We start from the raw sequence: 17,794 nt of genomic DNA, 5'->3' as shown, positions 1-17,794 counted from the left end.
CGTTATTATATCAATATGCTGTTTTTTTTGTTTTTTTTTCTTTTTCGCAAGTAATTTTAGCGGAAACGGTCCATGTTTCAATTTTGAGGGGGTGTTATGCGCAGTCTGTGCAAACTACGTTATAGCTCCTCTGCCAGAATAAGCGTAGGATATTTGTGATAATTTATTAAACAATGAGGTTCTATCATTTTCTATTGTAACTGGATTTCATAAATAGTTTTCATATACGATTGAATGATTACTTTACTTTATGTTACTAATCTTATGGATTTAGGAATATTTTTTAATTCAGAATTCTGAAAGTTTTTTGATGTCTGTTTTGTATATTTCTTTTACTGTAAATGACTTACCTGATTGCATGTTCTCTAAGAGCGTCCGAAGTGTTTTAGCGATCTTGTACAGCCAGTTTCACGCCCTCTAAACTTTGCGACAGTGGTCAGCTGGTTCTCGTGGTGAACGTTTTCGTAAATTTATTTTGGGTGTGCTGGAGCACGGGATGTATTTGTAAGTATTTGTGATCGAAGTCTCAAGGCAATAACCTTGCGTAGATTCTGTTGTTTTTCCGGTTTGGGACTTCTACTCCCCCTCTCATCACTCTTTCACTTCCCACTTATTAGACTCTATGTTTTCGTTATCGCGTAGGTACTATCATCAACATGTTGGTACCAAGTAGTTACTCGTAACTCTTTGCTTTGTTTTCATGTGGGCTTAAAGAAATAGGAAACCAGGTAATTTAGTAACCTGCTAAAGTAAAGCAAGATACATACACCACGTGATTTACTCATAAAAACTCAGGCCGTTGTTGGATTTCAAATATCAAATCATAAACTTGAATTGGTAGGTAAACTACATTTTTCACTGATATTTGAGGCCATGTGATTTTTTAAACTAATATACCGTAAACTTGCTTTCAAATTTAATGTGGAGAGATGAGATGCATTTTTCACTTGGAAGTGTAAATGTATATAAATGTATGTTCGATATACCACTGTCCAAAGTTTGGGTTCGGCTGATGAGTTTACGTTTGGCGAAAATTTCAAGTATTCTAGAAATAATTGTTTATAATTTTTAAAATTACTCCCTCATTTTACGAGTGTTCCTGTCTAAAAAAGATTATATTACATTCTTGCATTCCATGCCGCTGAGTTTCTCAACCTATTCCTTAATTCGTATATGTAAAGTTTCATTTTTTTTTAAATGTAGTGAATTTCTACAGAATATTGACAAACTAATAGCAATTTTTGTTATGTCTGTCATTCTGCTGTATTTTTGTAAAGTAGATTTAGTGTTTCAGATTGACTTTTAAAGTTATTATATAGAATGTTCAAGAACATGTGCTGGATGTATTGTTATTCTGAGGATGACCCTGGGTACCCTAGCATTCTACAGGTCTACAGTTACCAGTTGAAACTACAAGCCCCACTAACCATTTCAGAGATTATGGCTCCATAATCAGGTGAATTTACATCAATTAATGCTTATATTGGTTGTTTCTACAAAGTCATACACTGAAAGTTTCAGTTACAATCATAATAAAGTCTAATCTAAAATGTTTGCAATGTTGTGCACAACCTGTTCCAGTAATACAGCATATATGTTTCCCTTATTGTTTCAGTCTACATGACTGTCTGATTTTCAGTAATATGTCCATATTATATTCGTTTATCTTACTTTAGATTTCTTAATAGTCTTGTAGCATCCGTCTAAGCAGTTCCATGTGTTGTCACTGTGAGGAAAACATAAGCCACTGGTGTGGTACACAATTAGAAGACATGGACTCGGCCATTTAAGTATCATTATATTATAATTATTATTACACTGAATTGTTATTATTATTATTGCATTGCAGTCACCAGAATGATTCTTTCATTATGATGTGGAGCGTACACTGAGCTGAATCTCCTTGAACTATTAAAACTGTGTGTAGACCCTGGAAGGGCCTCATGATCTAATCAACTGAGCTAGCCTCACAGATGCAGATATCAGTCTGCGAAAATCTCTCCATGGAGGCTCTCTCCCATACCACAATTCTTGTAAGAAGTAGTACGTTTGACGAAGTTATTTGAACTATGTTGAATCTTTTATTATTCAGTAGATCGTGCGCACTGTAAGCAAATTTAAGCATTCTGATCGTTCACATTTGTGTCAGGTAAATTTTTCTTCCTCGCCCTGTTTTAATTGTTTGACTGCTTTCATCAAATTTCATGGTCAACGAAGTCAGTTTCACTAAGCCCACGCCAGTCAAAAGAGAAAACGTATGTTTTGGTAGTAAATAAGACTCATTTTACAGATCAGCAGAAAAATAAATACGATGAAATATTACGATTTCATGGAAGTGTCGTGTAATTCCAACATGGCCACTTAAGACAGTTGCTGCAGTTTATTGACCGCTCAGCATAATTTTTAAAACAAATTATATCTTCACACTGGAACTGTACATAATTTTTCTTTTGGGAACCTGGTAACGACAAGAAGCGCTACAAGCAATGTGTTGTCTCACTCCATTAGTACAAGTTTACTTACAAGATTATTTGAAACTGAGGCGAAAGAGGAACTTGCTTTCAGTATCAAAGCATGGCTTGCCTCTTCAGGTGTTTATCGATGCTTGTAAGTAGCAGGTAGTGTGAACATGTAACATAAAGTCCTCATACTCATTTATTTTTCTGTCCTAGCTAAATGACATTTAGAAATCTACGAATTTTTTTTTAGAATTTCCTCAACAAAAATTAAATAAAGATGCTTTCAGAGGAACATGTTATTCGTGATCTTCTACACTTCCCATACAAATAACGTTTATTTTATATGTCAGGAATTATGTTTAAGCACTCAGTAATAAGGTAACTACAAGGGTATAATGAGATAACAGAATTTATTGTAGCACTTGGATTTGATATTGGCCGAGAACATCTTTATCCAGGAAACAAGATACACTTTTGGGATTTAATATTAGGTAAGGCAGTTCAGTAGAAAAACGTACACAGTTATTTGAAACTGAATGATGCACATAGGGAAACGAAGAACGATTCCCAGCAAATGATTTTACCAAACAGATATCTCTTTACATATTCCAACACGACAATATTTTTGGAGAGAAAACTGCTTTCTTAAACTTAAGTCGTAATGTAAGCAAAGCTATCAGGAACTCCAGTTTCATGAAAACTCTGTCTGATTTGGTTCTGCAAAAGTAACAAAAATGTAACAATATCAAACGTAATAAAAAGATGAAGTGAGTAGTTTTATTTATAGTTCGATATGATGTTTAGTGACGACTCAAGCTTACCTCAATGACAATCAGATTTATTTCTCTAAAGATTATGCTGTAGTCTCTAAGTATTAGCATTTCATTAATAAAACGGAACTTGTACATACATAACATTAACGAATACAAGGAACAAACTTTGTTATAATTGATATATTACTTTATAAAACAGTGTAGTTAACAAGCAGTTAACAATAAGAAGTATGCATTAACAAACATCAGTGAAATACAAACATTAAATGTAACACATTAACTTAGGACTAATGTTACATTGCTCAAACATAACTTCGCAAAGCAACTGTACCATAAGTTAACAAAAATATTTATTTACAACTATTACATGTAGTGACTAATATATAAATAAATAAAGCAAAAGATGCGAAACATAATTCAATGAAATATAGGGGACTATTTTAATACTCGATAGAGACGTCATGTAACTACAGATTTCTGATAAAATCATAGTTACTTCAGAAAAGCCTTAAGACCCTCATTTAAGTTCCACAACCAATCATTGGAATAAAGTACACAATGCAGAATTAGGAACAATGAATTTTTCAAGACGTAGATATTTTCGGAGAAAATGACTAACTGAAAAGTATAAGTCTGACATTTGGACACAGGGATGTAACTTGAAACGTGAACAATATTTGCGAACAGAAAGTGAACATTAATTCTTACCGACAAGAGCTACACATATAAATGTCATTCGCTTACGAAGTAGACGTTTTAAACAATAAAATATGTCGTAATTGAACTAGCACGAAATTTATGTGTGCTATGATTTCTTTCTTACAATATTTACAGCATATTCCGTCTGTGTCTTGTAAAATATTCAGTGACGACCATATCTTCAAATGCGGTCGTTTAAATGCTATTGTGAGTTCCCTACAGCTGAGTAGCCTACGAGAAGATAAACTGTAAAACACTTGACCAATATCTCGTATAATTACAATACTAAATTCGTGTTCTAAGTCGTTGATTTACGGAAGAGGCCTCGTGTTGCAAATAGAACACAGTACTGTGCTGTTGCGAATAAATTACGAAATTTAAATTAACAATAACGGTCCACTGTTGACTTCTGTGGTAATTGAAGTGAAACGACAATTGACGTAATGGGCGATTGGTTCCATAATCTAATTTTCACGTATTCCGGAAAACTTCAGTGGAAAGTTGTTCTGTCCTTTTTTTGAGAATGAGAATGTTATTTAGCGTACGACTTAATTCTCTTCAAATCCGACAGAAAAGACGAGACCTAGCTGCATAACATCTCCGTGATGTAACCAATGAGCAGTGACGTAACCAATGAGCGCTATTTTAACATTCATCATGATGTATTAACAACAACAGACTACGTCATTTACCATGTTTTGCAGGGTTTATAGGTGTAGAATGAGTTTAACGGAAAATGTTAAATTTGGCAGCGTTTCTGCTCCATTTAAAGTACGCTCAATTAGGATGAATAAGTGATTAAGCAGATGGGTATTGTTCACCTAATGAATACAATAAAATCGTTTACATCAATCGGTTCAGGTACGGTTGACTTAAAAAGGAAAAAAATGATAGCAACCAAAAAAAGCTCACCTCAAAACATAAAGTTTAATGTAGTAAGAACGCAGTCCTTGAAATAGTATCACACGTTGCGTTCTAGGTGGATTATGCCATACGCACTTTGTTGATTATTTGAAAATTAAGATAGTAGACAACTCCTAATTAAATGCAGTTTTCGTTGTCGGAATAGAGCTTTCTTACATTTCGAGATACTCTATAAATATCTGTCAACATCAGGTTCGTCACATATCGGTGTTAAAGTAATTCGATAGTGTTATATGTCAAGTTTCTTATGAACTATGAGTGTGTGCTCAAAGTTGATTCAAAGTTTCTATTATTTGTAGGCATCATATACAACACAGAGCAGGTCACCTAATTTGTTAGCTATAAAAGTTTTCGGAAGTGCTGAAGATGATGAGCAAAGGTTTCCGTAAAAGGAATACTATGCACAGTAGGAAATTATTTTAAAGCATGGTAAGAGTTCATAGTTTATGTATCTATGGCGGATATTAAAAGGAATGAGTTTTCTTTCTTTTCATTTTTAATTGTGAAACAATGTATACCTTCCAACAGCATACGACTGCGTCTTCAAAATAGTTTATAATGGTAAATTCTTGTTTAAAACTTTGAAATAGTAGGGATATGTTCTAAAAGTGAGGGTTAAGAATACAACCAAACCGTTGGTTTACGTGTTATCAAAGTAAACATGGGTGGAACTTAAGGTTTGCTGTCAGCCATTGTCTTTACATTTCGGATGGTAGGCGAATGTGACTGCAAGCCATATCATTCATGGCTCCATTACACTACTTCATCTGAGCCAGTACGTCGTTAAAAGAAATGCTGTAATACAAAGATACATATTTGAAAGCTCACTACTATTTTTGTGTGTGAATCCTATCGTATTAGATATTAAACGTTACAGCGAGGTATAAAAGTCTTGCTCATTCGAGCGAGAGGTTATTGCTTACAGCCATACGAAACAAAAAAAAAAGGAACTGTGCTACTCGCTACTAGTGTTGTCTCAAAGAATTTCATATTGGGTTGACAACACGGATAAATATGAAACTGTTACAATGTGAATATTCTTATTGCGCAGCAAAAGAAAGGTAATTTAAATTTTCGAAACAACTGAATAGATTACACATTTGCTATAACAGTTGATTTAATTAAACCTCTTAAACGGAAATGTTTTAACCAAAAACTGTGCGAGAAAATGATAAAACTTTCCACGGCATAATTTTACTTTATGAGCAAAAAAAAAAAAAATTTTTTTCAAAGTAGATAAAGAAAGGGACGAACGTTTAGCACATGTGAAAATACACACATTTTGAGAACTTAAACCACCCATAACCTCTTTTATATTCTTATTGTTTCTGGAAATGTTTGAAACTAACAGCTGAAAACGATACTACGTAACGTTAATCACTCTTTCGCAGAAATTTTGAACTCGATTTGATTATAAGTACGGTGACTTATGTCACTGGTATCAATCTCATCATCATATTTCTGGGTGTGCTGCTGTATCATCTTGCAAAATACCTAAAATACTAAAATAATACAATGAAAAACGTTTCGGCTGTGCTATGACGGCCTTCCTAAGGGTGTAGAGTGTGAGAAATGCCGCTGAAACAAAGCCGAAACGCCGGTTATTTTAGTATCTTATGTGTTTTGTAAGATAATCTGGCAGTTTATATATATGGAATTTAGTGACCTTCTCGTGATTAAGAATTAGCTTGGGAACAGGTCGCGATATTGTTCATTTTTTAGCAGAATTATTATTTTCGTTACTTTACTGTTGAGAACTGAACACTTGCTAGTCAGCACATGTTTCTCGTAATTAGTTTAACCTTTTGTCTCACCTCGTTTCAACATCTGCTGACGCAAAATTGTTTCTGTGACGTCGTTTCTAAGAGGAGCATAGCGAAAGCTGTAGATCTAGCTTCTATAACCAAATCAGTAGTATCACTGTGGAAGAAGCGATACTGAAACGGAGTGTGGAGCACTGTCGTACTGCAGATTCGACCAAGCTTTCTGGTATATCAGTCTCCTGTACACAGGGCTGCTCCTACACGTAAATCAGGTAATATTGCTGTTGGTATGCGTTACTAGAACGACACGTTTGATCAATGCTTTTGGTATGTCAGTGTGTGTGGCAGTGTATCGCAGCAGGATTTTGTCACTTTGGGACCACCACTATAAAAATGACGTGTGGAGCACATTCGTATCTGACCAATGTTTTTGGATTTCAGTATACGTGGCAGGCTACCGTAGTAGGCTGCTGCCACTGTGGGACCACCGCTATTGAAATGCCGTGCGGAGCACTGTCGTATTGAGGATTCGTATGTGAGAAATGTTTTTGGTGCGTCAGCTTTTGTGCCCGAAGTCCCGAACGTAGGCTATGGCAGAAGGCTTCCGTCACCGGCAAGACGGCGGCGAATCGGGCCGCCGGGCTCAGTAGGGCCTCCAGACGGCGGCGCCGTCGCTAGCGGAGTGCGCGCGCGGCTGCTGTTGCTGCTGAGGCACCGCGAGGCCGTTGCGCGCTTGGGAGGCGGCGTCTTCCTCCGCGCCGACGCCGCGCGACCCGCCAGCCGCCGCCGCTGCTGCAGCCGCCGCCGCCGCCGACACCGACGCGCAGGTGCCGAGTAGGCCGCCTAGCGCAGAGCCTCCGGTCGACGCCGCGCCGCCGTTCACGCCAGCCACCGACGGCGCGATGGCGTCGGTAGCCGTGGCGCCCGTCAGGTCCTGGTGGTGATGGTGGTGGTGCAGAGGGTGGTGGAATTGATGGTGGTGGTGGTGATGGTGGTGATTCTGATGGCCGCTGGCGGCCGAGTAGAGCTGCGAGTAGAGCAGCGATGCCGGCAGCACCGGTGCGCCCAGGTACAGGTTGGATCCGCCGGAGCTGGCGTAGGGTGCGGCAGCCGCGGCTCCGGTGGTGGCCGCCTGGTGGTGGTGGTGATGGTGGTGGTGTCCCGGCACCAGCGAGGAGAAGGAGGGTGCGGCACCGCCGTTGTGCTGGCCGGCGCCCAGCAGGTCGTCGCTGCTGCCGACTGGCGATTCGCCCGCCGAGGAGTCGCTTAGCGAGCGCGGCCCCGAGGCGACGAGCCCAAAGTCTGCAGACGAAGGATAACGCGGAACCAGCAGACCGGCAGCGCTGGACCCCGCCGAGCCCGCGGAGCCGACGCGCTCCTGCTGCTGCTGCTGCTGCTGGGGATTGCCGGCGCCGTTGCTGGTTCCCCCGGCGCCACCGTTCGCCGTGTTGGCCCCCGCAGAACCGGTGGTGTCAGCGGCGCCCGTCTGGTGGTGGCCGACGCCGCCCCCGTGCTGCTGCTGCTGCTGGGCACTCACCAAGCCGAGGTGCTGATCCAGGTCAGCCGTCGCTGTTGTCGTGTCGGGCAGCACTGCGATCATGCAAGCAGACTAAATGAGACCCAGCTTTGATATCTGCAGCTGCGAGCGGCTCTTGGAGTTATTACATCAAACAGTGTATTTGGTACAGACATGGAGCTGCATCATAAGTGAGAGTGGTTAGGGATCTACATTTACATTTATACACCGCAAGCCACCCAACGGTGTGTGGCCGAGGGCACTTAACGTGCCACTGTCATTACCTCCCATTCCTGTTCCAGTCGTGTATGGTTGGCGGGAAGAACGACTGCCGGAAAGCCTCCGTGCGCGCTCGAATCTCTCTAATTTTACACTCGTGATATCCTTGGGAGGTATAAGTTTGACTCGGAGCCCGACTGCAGACTCCTAACTAAGGTACGAGCATATGGGATTGGTTCCCAAATATGTGAGTGGCTCGAAGACTTCTTAAGTAATAGAACCCAGTAGGTTGTCCTCGATGGTGAGTGTTCATCGGGGGTGAGGGTATCATCTGGAGTGCCCCGGGAAGTGTGGTAGGTCCGCTGTTGTTTTCTATCTACATAAACGATCTTTTGGATAGGGTGGATAGCAAAGTGCGGCTGTTTGCTGATGATGCTGTGGTGTACGGGAAGGTATCGTCGTTGAGTGACTGTAGGAGGATACAAGATGACTTGGACAGGATTTGTGATTGGTGTAAAGAATGGCAGCTAATTCTAAATATAGATAAATGTAAATTAATGCAGATGAATAGGAAAAAGGATACCGTAATGTTTGAATACTCCAGTAGTAGTGTAGCGCTTGACACAGTCACGTGGATTAAATATTTGGGTGTAACATTACAGAGCGATATGAAGTGGCACAAGCATGTAATGGCAATTGTGGGGAAGGCGGATAGTCGTCTTCGTTTCATTGGTAGAATTTTGGGAAGATGTCGTCATCCGTCAAGGAGACCGCTTATAAAACACTAATACGACGTATTCTTGAGTACTGTTCAAGCGTTTGGGATCCCTATCAGGACGTACTGAGGAAGGACATAGAAGCAATTCAGAGGCGGGCTCCTAGATTTGTTACTGGTAGGTTTGAACATCACGCGAGTGTTACGGAAATGCTTCAGGAACTAGGGTGGGAGTCTCTGGAGGAAAGGAGGCGTTCTTTTCGTGAATCGCTACTGAGGAAATGTAGAGAACCAGCATTTGAGGCTGCCTGCAGTACAATTTTATTTCCGCCAAATTATATTTCGCGGAAAGACCACAAAGATAAGATAAGAGAGATTAGGGCTAGTACAGAGGCATATAGGCAGTCATTTTTCCCTCGTTCTCTTTGGGAGTGGGAGAGAAGATGCTAATTGTGGTACGAGGTACCCTCCGCCACCCACCGTATAGTGGATTGCGGAATATGTATGTAGATGTAGATGTAGATGAAGTAGGAGGAAGCAATACATTAGATACCTCATCCAGAAACGCTCCCTCTCAAAACCTGGACAGCAAGCTACATCGCGATGCAGAGCGCCTCTCTTGCAGAGTCTGCCACTTGAGTTTGCTAAACTTCTCCGTAACGCTATCACGCTTACCAAATAACTCTGTGACGAAACGCGCCGCTCTTCTTTGGATCTTCTCTATCTCCTCTGTCAACCCGACCTGGTATGGATCCCACACTGATGAGCAATACTCAAGTATAGGTCGAAGGAGTGTTTTGTAAGCCACCTCCTTTGTTGATGGACTACATTTTCTAAGGACTCTCCCAATGAATCTCAACCTGGCTCCCCCCTTACCAACAATTAATTTTATATGATCATTCCACTTCAAATTTTTCTGTACGCATACACCCAGATATTTGACAGAAGCAGTTCCTAACAGTGTTTGTTCCGCTATCATATAATCATACATTAAAGGATCCTTCTTTCTATGTATTCGCAATACATTACATTTGTCTATGTTAAGGGTTAGTTGCCACTCCCAAGTGCCTATCCGCTACAGATCTTCCTGCATTTCGCTGCAATTTTCTAATGCTGCAACTTCTCTGTATACTACAGCATCATCCGCGAAAAGCCGCATGGAACTTCCGACACTATCTACTAGGTCTTTTGTATATATTGTGAAAAGCAATGGTCCCATAACACTCCCCTGTGGCACGCCAGAGGTTACTTTAATGTCTGTAGACGTCTCTCCATTAAGATACTGATACTTATGATATTCGAGGGTTGACTGGTATGCTGACACTGGTGAGAGGAATAACAAATAGTAATACAGCTGCGACCTAGCGATACAGTACACAACTGTCCAGCTTGGAGTAGAGTTTACTGAATAACATCTGAATGTTGCCAGAGTTTATGAATTAAGAGAAAATGACCAAAGGCTGGTGTCTCAAGTCCTGAGCGTGATAGAGATCGAGCTAGATCTGTTAGATAAGACAGTACTGATACTATAGGAGACTAGCTGACAGCATAGGAGATGTAACAGTGTTTCAGGAGGCTAGACACCTTGTGGTTGAGCTCTTCACTGCTACCCGTGAAACAATTCCTCACCGGCCTGCATTGTGTCCAGAGGGAACAGCCAGCTTGATTAGAATGTTTAGCTACACCGAATGAACGGACGTCGTCGTTTTTCAGTCAAATTGCATCGGTGTGGATCAACACCGGTAGGGCACAGATTCATCCACTGGTCCAATTTCCAGTAGCAGGAATAAGTGCACGATACAAGTCCTTCACAGTCCACCATCACCCAATAAAGTGGGAGCTACATTAAAGCACATGCAAATACAAACACATGAGCTGATGTTAATTTGATAAAGAAAACAAGTGTTACACATCAGTTCAGAAAATGAAATCCATCGTTGCCAGGGAAAACAGATGACGATTTCCCGAAATTTAGTGGTGCAGATCTACACAGAGGCATGCCACGTAGATTTTTTTTTTTTTTTTTTTTTTTTTTTTTTTTTTTTTTTTTTTTTTTTTTTTTTTGGAAAAGCTGACTCAGAAGGTTTTAGACCCCATCCTACGACTAATCATAGCACAAGAAGATTGAATTAAATATAAAAAATCTGTTGAGCAAGTTTTACTTTGTGTTCTAACACTACTAGATATTATAAGAAAGTGTGCATCTCTGAATTAAAGAACATAGCTCTGGAACATCTGTTTTGGACTGTTCTCTCATTACATTTCGGTAAATGAAACCACTGACGGTTTAAAAACGCTACACTACTTGGAAAACGTTCATCACATGCAAACGGAGGGAGGCGGAGGCCAAAGCGGACCCTATTCATCAAGAAGCAAAAAACGGCCAACATGGAGAAACTATATGTGGAAAAGTGGTTGTCAGAAGAACAACCATTTATTACAAGACAAGTAATGGAATTTACCACCCGAACAAAAATGTCAGAGCTTTCATTTCCATTGGACAATGCAACGTAATGTGTTTGAATGTAAGATATCCAGATTTCATCGATATTGAGGCTATTAAAGAGAAATAATTGTTAAATGGAATATGGTTTGTTACTAACGTGATCCTTGAAGAAATGTACACCCGCTGGTTACAATATAAGGAAACACGATAGCGTATCTCACAATATTACGTAAAATCGACATAGAAAGTGAGTTAGCTGCTCAAATTTTAAGTAAGTGCAAATAATCTTACTTGATTCATTGAAACTGAACACATTCCCTGACCTTATGAAGGTTTCTGGAAAGAACTGCGGAATATTTGTTCCTACTTTAAAGTTACTAACTCACATGAATGACGGAAATGTAATGAAAGTTTAGAAGTGAGATTAAATTCTGTGTAAAAGGACTTCAACGATAAGATTAGCTCATGACATTCCTACGCATTGTAGCAGTGAGGAGAAATAACTAGATATGTTGAACAGACTGAACAGTCTACTAGACAGAGAATACGCCTTGAGAGTAAACCAACGAGTGACGAAGGTAATGATGAACAGCAGAAATTAAATTAGCGATAAAATTACCTTAAAAATTGGGGAGGTGGAGGGGCCGGGCAATTAGCAGTCGAAGCAAAGGAATCTGGCTAACTTGGAGAAATACGAGGTGTGAAGAACGAAGCAAGGAGGAAAGAAGAAGCAAATTAGCACAGATAAACAGAGTTATCTCCACCAGGGCTTAACTTGAGAAAGAAATTTTTGGGAACTCCATCTGGAGCATCTCAGAGTATGAACGTGAATCATGGATTGCAGGAAAATTGATAAAGAAGAGAGTCGAAGCACTGGAGATGCGGTGTTGCAGATGGATGTGAAAAACGTATTGTACAGCTAAGATGATGGATGGTTCGCCGCAGTTTCGGCAAGGGAAAAGAAAAGAAAATGTAATTAGAGACAAGAAGCATTAAAATCTTGAGGAAAGACATCGAGGGAAAGCAGAGATTGGAATACGTATGGTGCTACAAATAATTAAAGACATTGGGTGTACGTGCTAATCGGAGGAAATGATAGTCAAAGGAGAGGAAAACCTGTCGGGAGGCACCATACCAGACGTAAGACTCAACAGAAACAAACAGTGCGAGATGGTGGGTCGTCATGCCACACAAATGTATAAACCGAGGAGGAGGCAGGAATAAACAGTTGGGATGTATCGGAAAAGACGCATCATCAAACAGCCACCAACACGCCCGCGAAATCGTTATCTGTTCTTCCGGAATAAAAAGATGTTTTATCGATAAGAGTGCAGACAACGTTAAAAGCTGTAAAATACCGCAACAACTTCGTTTTTCTGTTGATTAACAACACTACCCTTTACCGTTTCTTGTAGATTTAGGCTTGCGAGGAAGCCACATAAACAAAATACAACGAAAAGTAGGAGAAGCTCCTACTTCATAATCTATGAACACAGTATATGTTTGCACCAAATATATCTTTGGGAATTTAAGTAAATTACTTTCTTCATATGTCTACTAACTATTTCTGTTTTCTCATCTAAATGTTTATTAATAATGTCTTTACTCCTGCGTTTTTCTACGTTTTCAGTGCTTTATTACTGTGACCGTATAATCACTTTCGGCATTGTTGAGATATCTGATCTAGTTCTCACGTTACTTATGGTCCCAGTTTTCACTCTGAAGTGCTGTTTTTCTGAGAAAGGTCGTCACAAGTTATGTAGTCAATTATTTCTACATTTTACGTTGTGTGATATGTGCGACAGAAGTTATTTCAACATTTCCATATAAAAGTCAAACATTTCACGAGGACGAAATCGTGTTCAGATATGACTCGACAATTATTTAATGTGTTTTCTTCACACTTCCATCACACATCACTGTGTCAGTCGACATCCATCATTTCTGTAAAATGTCGGCCTCCATAGCTCGGAGGTCAGCATGTCTGATTGTCATGCGGTGGACCACCAATCAGAATTGCGACGGTTCCCGCTCGTTACCTGACAGTTATACTAGGAGTGAGGCCACAAGAGGGGAGTCGCTCGCAAGCTTTGAACGCGGACGGCCATGTTACTAGTGTCGGTCAAAATAATGTGTAAAATGAAGAAATAATTGGCTTCTCGAGTACAGATTGTGTGTCCATAATAGCAGTTGCATTTACGGACAGTTTCGTGAAGTTCGGAAGTTTTGGAATGTTTTTGTTGGAGTGATATTCGAGTGTGAAAATTTGGCCTTCAAAGTATCTGCATGGCATGTTTCAGTATTAAACCACTGAGCATTTTTGGAGAGCAATTTCTTTTTTTGAAATCCACCAGAAGGACCGAATGTAATACGTCATGTTAGTGGTGGAATTAATGACTGTGGAAATGTTGTTTAACTCGGGCCGGATTTGCACATATTTCTGGATGCTGTGCATGCGAAATTATTGTATGAATTGTGCGCTTGACGGAAATAACCAATAGTTTACATGTGGACTGAATAGTACCGTTTCTTTGGTTAAAATGAAACGGTACAGTAGTTTCCGCTCTACAAGCAGCAGGTTTCGCTGCTCGCTCACACCAGGAAATAGAAACAGAGGCGGCTCCGCAACCAATTTTATTACACGACGCGGCCGGCCGCGAGTGCAACAGAACCCATGTGGACGTGTGGAAAGAAATGTCTCAGGCTTTCTTGTACGTGGATGTGAATCTGCACATGAACTTTCCTAATCCTCCTCACACTTCGTTTAATTCCGGAAATTTGCCCCCCTGTGTTAAAGTATCTGGTCCCCAGTTTGTCCGTTATTCTCCTTACATAGTGAATGTCCTATCTAAAATATTGGGAGACTTTGGTCGTATACATTTGGCAAGCGCAATTCCATCTTACCCGTAGAAATGTGCGTGCAGATTAGTATATAATATACCCGAGCTAAAAGTTGTAAAATTGTAATATCTGTAAACTGAAACAATGGCTGAAATCGCTGTAAAGTCGAATGATAATGTTTAAAATAAATAATCAACTGTCATCAATCTATAACATAGCTTAAAAATCACAAAGAAGTCAAGTTAAAGGAATTTATTTAAAATAAAAGCTATAGAACGCAGGGACCCACACATCAGCGTGTGAGCCCTCCAGCCCCTTGCCTAGTATCGTACAGAAAGGACACGCTCTCTAGGTAGCGGTCTGAAGCTCCTCTCCCCAGTTATCCGTTGCGCAATTTTGATTCAGGGCTTGACGACATCAACATTCATCTGGCGTCCCTAGGCAAGGAGGTATGACGGTAAACTTTCAAAAAGAACAAATAAACATTTTTGTGGGAAAATTTCGGACATTATTTCCAGAAGCCAATCCATTATCTTACCGCCCGATAGATTTGTTATTGACAGTTTTTCCACAGAACTTTGTTTCATTACTAGAGTTGCGCGCCCTCAGTAACTGAAGATATTATATGGTGTTTTTCATCAACGCTGCTTTTACATCATCTTGTAAATATCTACGTTGCCGAGTGAAGGGACATCGAGCAGACGCCGTTCTGAGGTAGGTGAATTTCTATTTTGCAGCCTCCCCAGGACAAAACGGAATTTCAAACCTCGCCACGTCGCAACCAGAATGCTATTCCCAGTAATGCCATAGAATTTTCCTTTCAGGAATTACGTAAAAGGGATGCACTCAGCCTCGCGATATTAGTTGAGGAGATACTGAAATAAGAAGTAACAGGTCCAGGGTATGACAAGATTACAAACGCTGAGAGAGGAGTGCTCACCTCATGCCTCTACATAAAGCATCGAAATGATGGCACTGGCAGTGAAAGAAAGACGGCAACCGGTCGGAATTGATGGCCCTCAAGGCTTGAAAGCGAAATTTGTATCACTAATTACACGTATCTTCTCGAAAACCATTGGAAGGTTGCCATAGCACAGACATTCTCATGGAGTAATGCAGGCATGGGTGCCCGTTGCCTTTAGACTGATTGGGAGACAAAAACTACCTTGGCTTCCAAACAGATTTACTGGGCATGCAGTAAAAGCGTTTTACTAAAACGGACATTTAACCCGACGATGTCTTGTTACGAAAACTGCTCGAGGGAATAGTCGCCATTTCATGAACGAATAGCTGCGATTAGTAGCGGATCGCCCGCTGTTTACTTTCGATTTGATGCTTTCGGGAAATTGCCTCTCATTTTTACAGCGTGAGCTCTCACGGTAATGAGCCGCTCCGTGTCCACGGAACAGGGATTTCCACGCACTCCGCAGTGCCTCCTGATCCTGCTATAAGTTGGCAAAAACTGCCCGCGTGCATCCGATAAATGACGTTAATTGCATTTCACTAGTTTCATATCACTGTTTGTATGCCAGCGTATTAGTACCAAACGTAGTGAGTCACAAAGTATGTCGCTAGTGGCATTGAAAATTTCTTCCGCTCAGAATTTAGAACAATTAAGAGATGCAGGTGATAGAGAATACGCACTTATAATACAAATAAAGTAGCATGAGTATGACACTATGTTACAATTGATATTTCATTCCAATCACGACAAATTAAGAAATCTGTCTGTACCTCAGTTGACCATGCTAATAAACAATCAGTCTGCCTTTATGATTCACCTAACAACGGCCAGGAATGAAGAATCGGAAGTAATCATCCTCGGTCGTCTTTATAAAACTTTTTCTCTTTAGGCTAAAAGTGATTTTCACCTTTGAGACGGATTTATGAATACAAAAATTTATTACGAGACTCAAACAGTAATGAAACAAACATATACGGTATAGAGAGTGCAATACCTAATACAAAGAACTGAACCTTTTGTATGTGCTCGCTAGCAAACTTGCTAAGAGTGTTAGCCATTTATTCGCCTAATATTTACGTAACATATTTACGTAACATTGCTCCTAAAATGTCAGTTACAACGGTGTGTTCGCTGGCAGAATTTTTTTTAAAAAGCGCTCTGTGATGCGATTTCGCTTTCTGAAACCGTAAAAAGGTTAGAAATCTTCTCTATTCACTATTAGGTATGCTCAGTGCGTCTTTCGGAAAGGTAAAGGCACCAGAGAGAAAGTTCTAGCGTTGCACTTGATGATGGAAGCAAGACTTAAGACAAAAAAAAAAAAAAAAAAAAAAAAAAAAAAAAAAAAAAAAAAAAAAAAACAGCCATAGGATTTGTTGACCTAAAACAGCGTTCGACAATGTAAAATGGTGCGAAAAGTTTGAAGTTCTTAGGAAAATATGTGTTAGCTATAAGGAAAGTAGGTAATAGACGATATACAAGAACCAAGACGTAGTACTAAGAATGAAAGACAAAGGGCGTAATGTTCGGAATAAAAAACGTGTAAGATTGGGATGTAGTCTTTCACCGCTACTGCTCAATCTATACACTGAAGAAGCGAAGACGGGAATAAAGGAAATTATCAAGAGTGGGATTTTAATTCAAGGTGATATAATATAAACGATGAGATTCGTTGACGACATTGCTATCCTCAACGAAAGTGTAGTAGAATTACAGGATCTGTTGAATGGTCTAATGAGCACTGAATGTGGACTGAGAGAAAGCCGACGAAAGACGAACTAATGAGTAGTGGATAAGATATTACCGATAGATATAACATCAAAATAGGGGACCACGAAGCAGACGCATTTAAGGAATTCTTTCATCTTCAAACAAAATAACACACGACAGACGAAGCAGGAAATAAAGAGCAAATTAGGACAGGCAAATAGGACAGTCCCGGCCAAGAGAAGTCCGTTAATAACAAAATTTCAGCCCCAGTCGAGGAAGACACTTCTGGAATGTACGTTTGGAGCACTGCATTGTAAGGCATTCCGGACACACCGAAAATCAGTTATCTAAGTCTTTGAGATGTGGTGCTATAGAAGAATTTTGAAAGTTAGGTGAGCTGATGAAAAATGAGAAAGTTGTTTGCAGAATGGACGAAGAAAGGAACATATGGAAAACACTGATAAGAAGACGAGGCAGGATGACACGACTTGTATTAAGACAACAGGGAATAACGTTCATCATACTAGAGGGAGTTCGGAGGGAAAAAAATTGTTGCGGAAGACAGAGCTTGATTGTACCCTCATACCAGAAGTCGGAATATTACGTTTCTTTCCTCGAGATGATGATACGATCATGCAGTTATGTTCACTGTTGCTGAAAATGCTTGTTTTTTATGTAAACTCAACAGATTAGGATCTTCATGCCCTCTCTGATATCGAATCCAGATTTTGCATTTACAGTATTTTGTTTGGTCTTCTTTGTTTGAGA

The 17,794-nt window shown here is 40.1% G+C and overlaps 1 protein-coding gene across 1 annotated transcript in view; it reads right to left on the bottom strand.

Annotated features, from left to right (window-relative positions):
• Positions 1-7,261: 7,261 nt before the first annotated feature.
• Positions 7,262-17,794, bottom strand: part of LOC124775209 (homeobox protein OTX1-like) — a 71,645-nt gene continuing 61,112 nt past the window's right edge. The window contains exons 3-6 of the mRNA XM_047250048.1: positions 8,120-8,208; positions 8,007-8,014; positions 7,502-7,961; positions 7,262-7,324 (exon numbers count right to left, since the gene is read on the bottom strand). Coding sequence (XP_047106004.1) covers positions 7,262-7,324; positions 7,502-7,961; positions 8,007-8,014; positions 8,120-8,208 — 620 coding nt within the window. The remainder of the gene's footprint in view (positions 7,325-7,501; positions 7,962-8,006; positions 8,015-8,119; positions 8,209-17,794) is intronic.

The sequence above is a fragment of the Schistocerca piceifrons genome, chromosome 2 (genome assembly GCF_021461385.2).
Source record: "Schistocerca piceifrons isolate TAMUIC-IGC-003096 chromosome 2, iqSchPice1.1, whole genome shotgun sequence".
In the NCBI taxonomy this organism is placed as follows: Eukaryota; Metazoa; Arthropoda; class Insecta; order Orthoptera; family Acrididae; genus Schistocerca; species Schistocerca piceifrons.
This window is presented reverse-complemented; position numbering and strand designations above follow the sequence as displayed.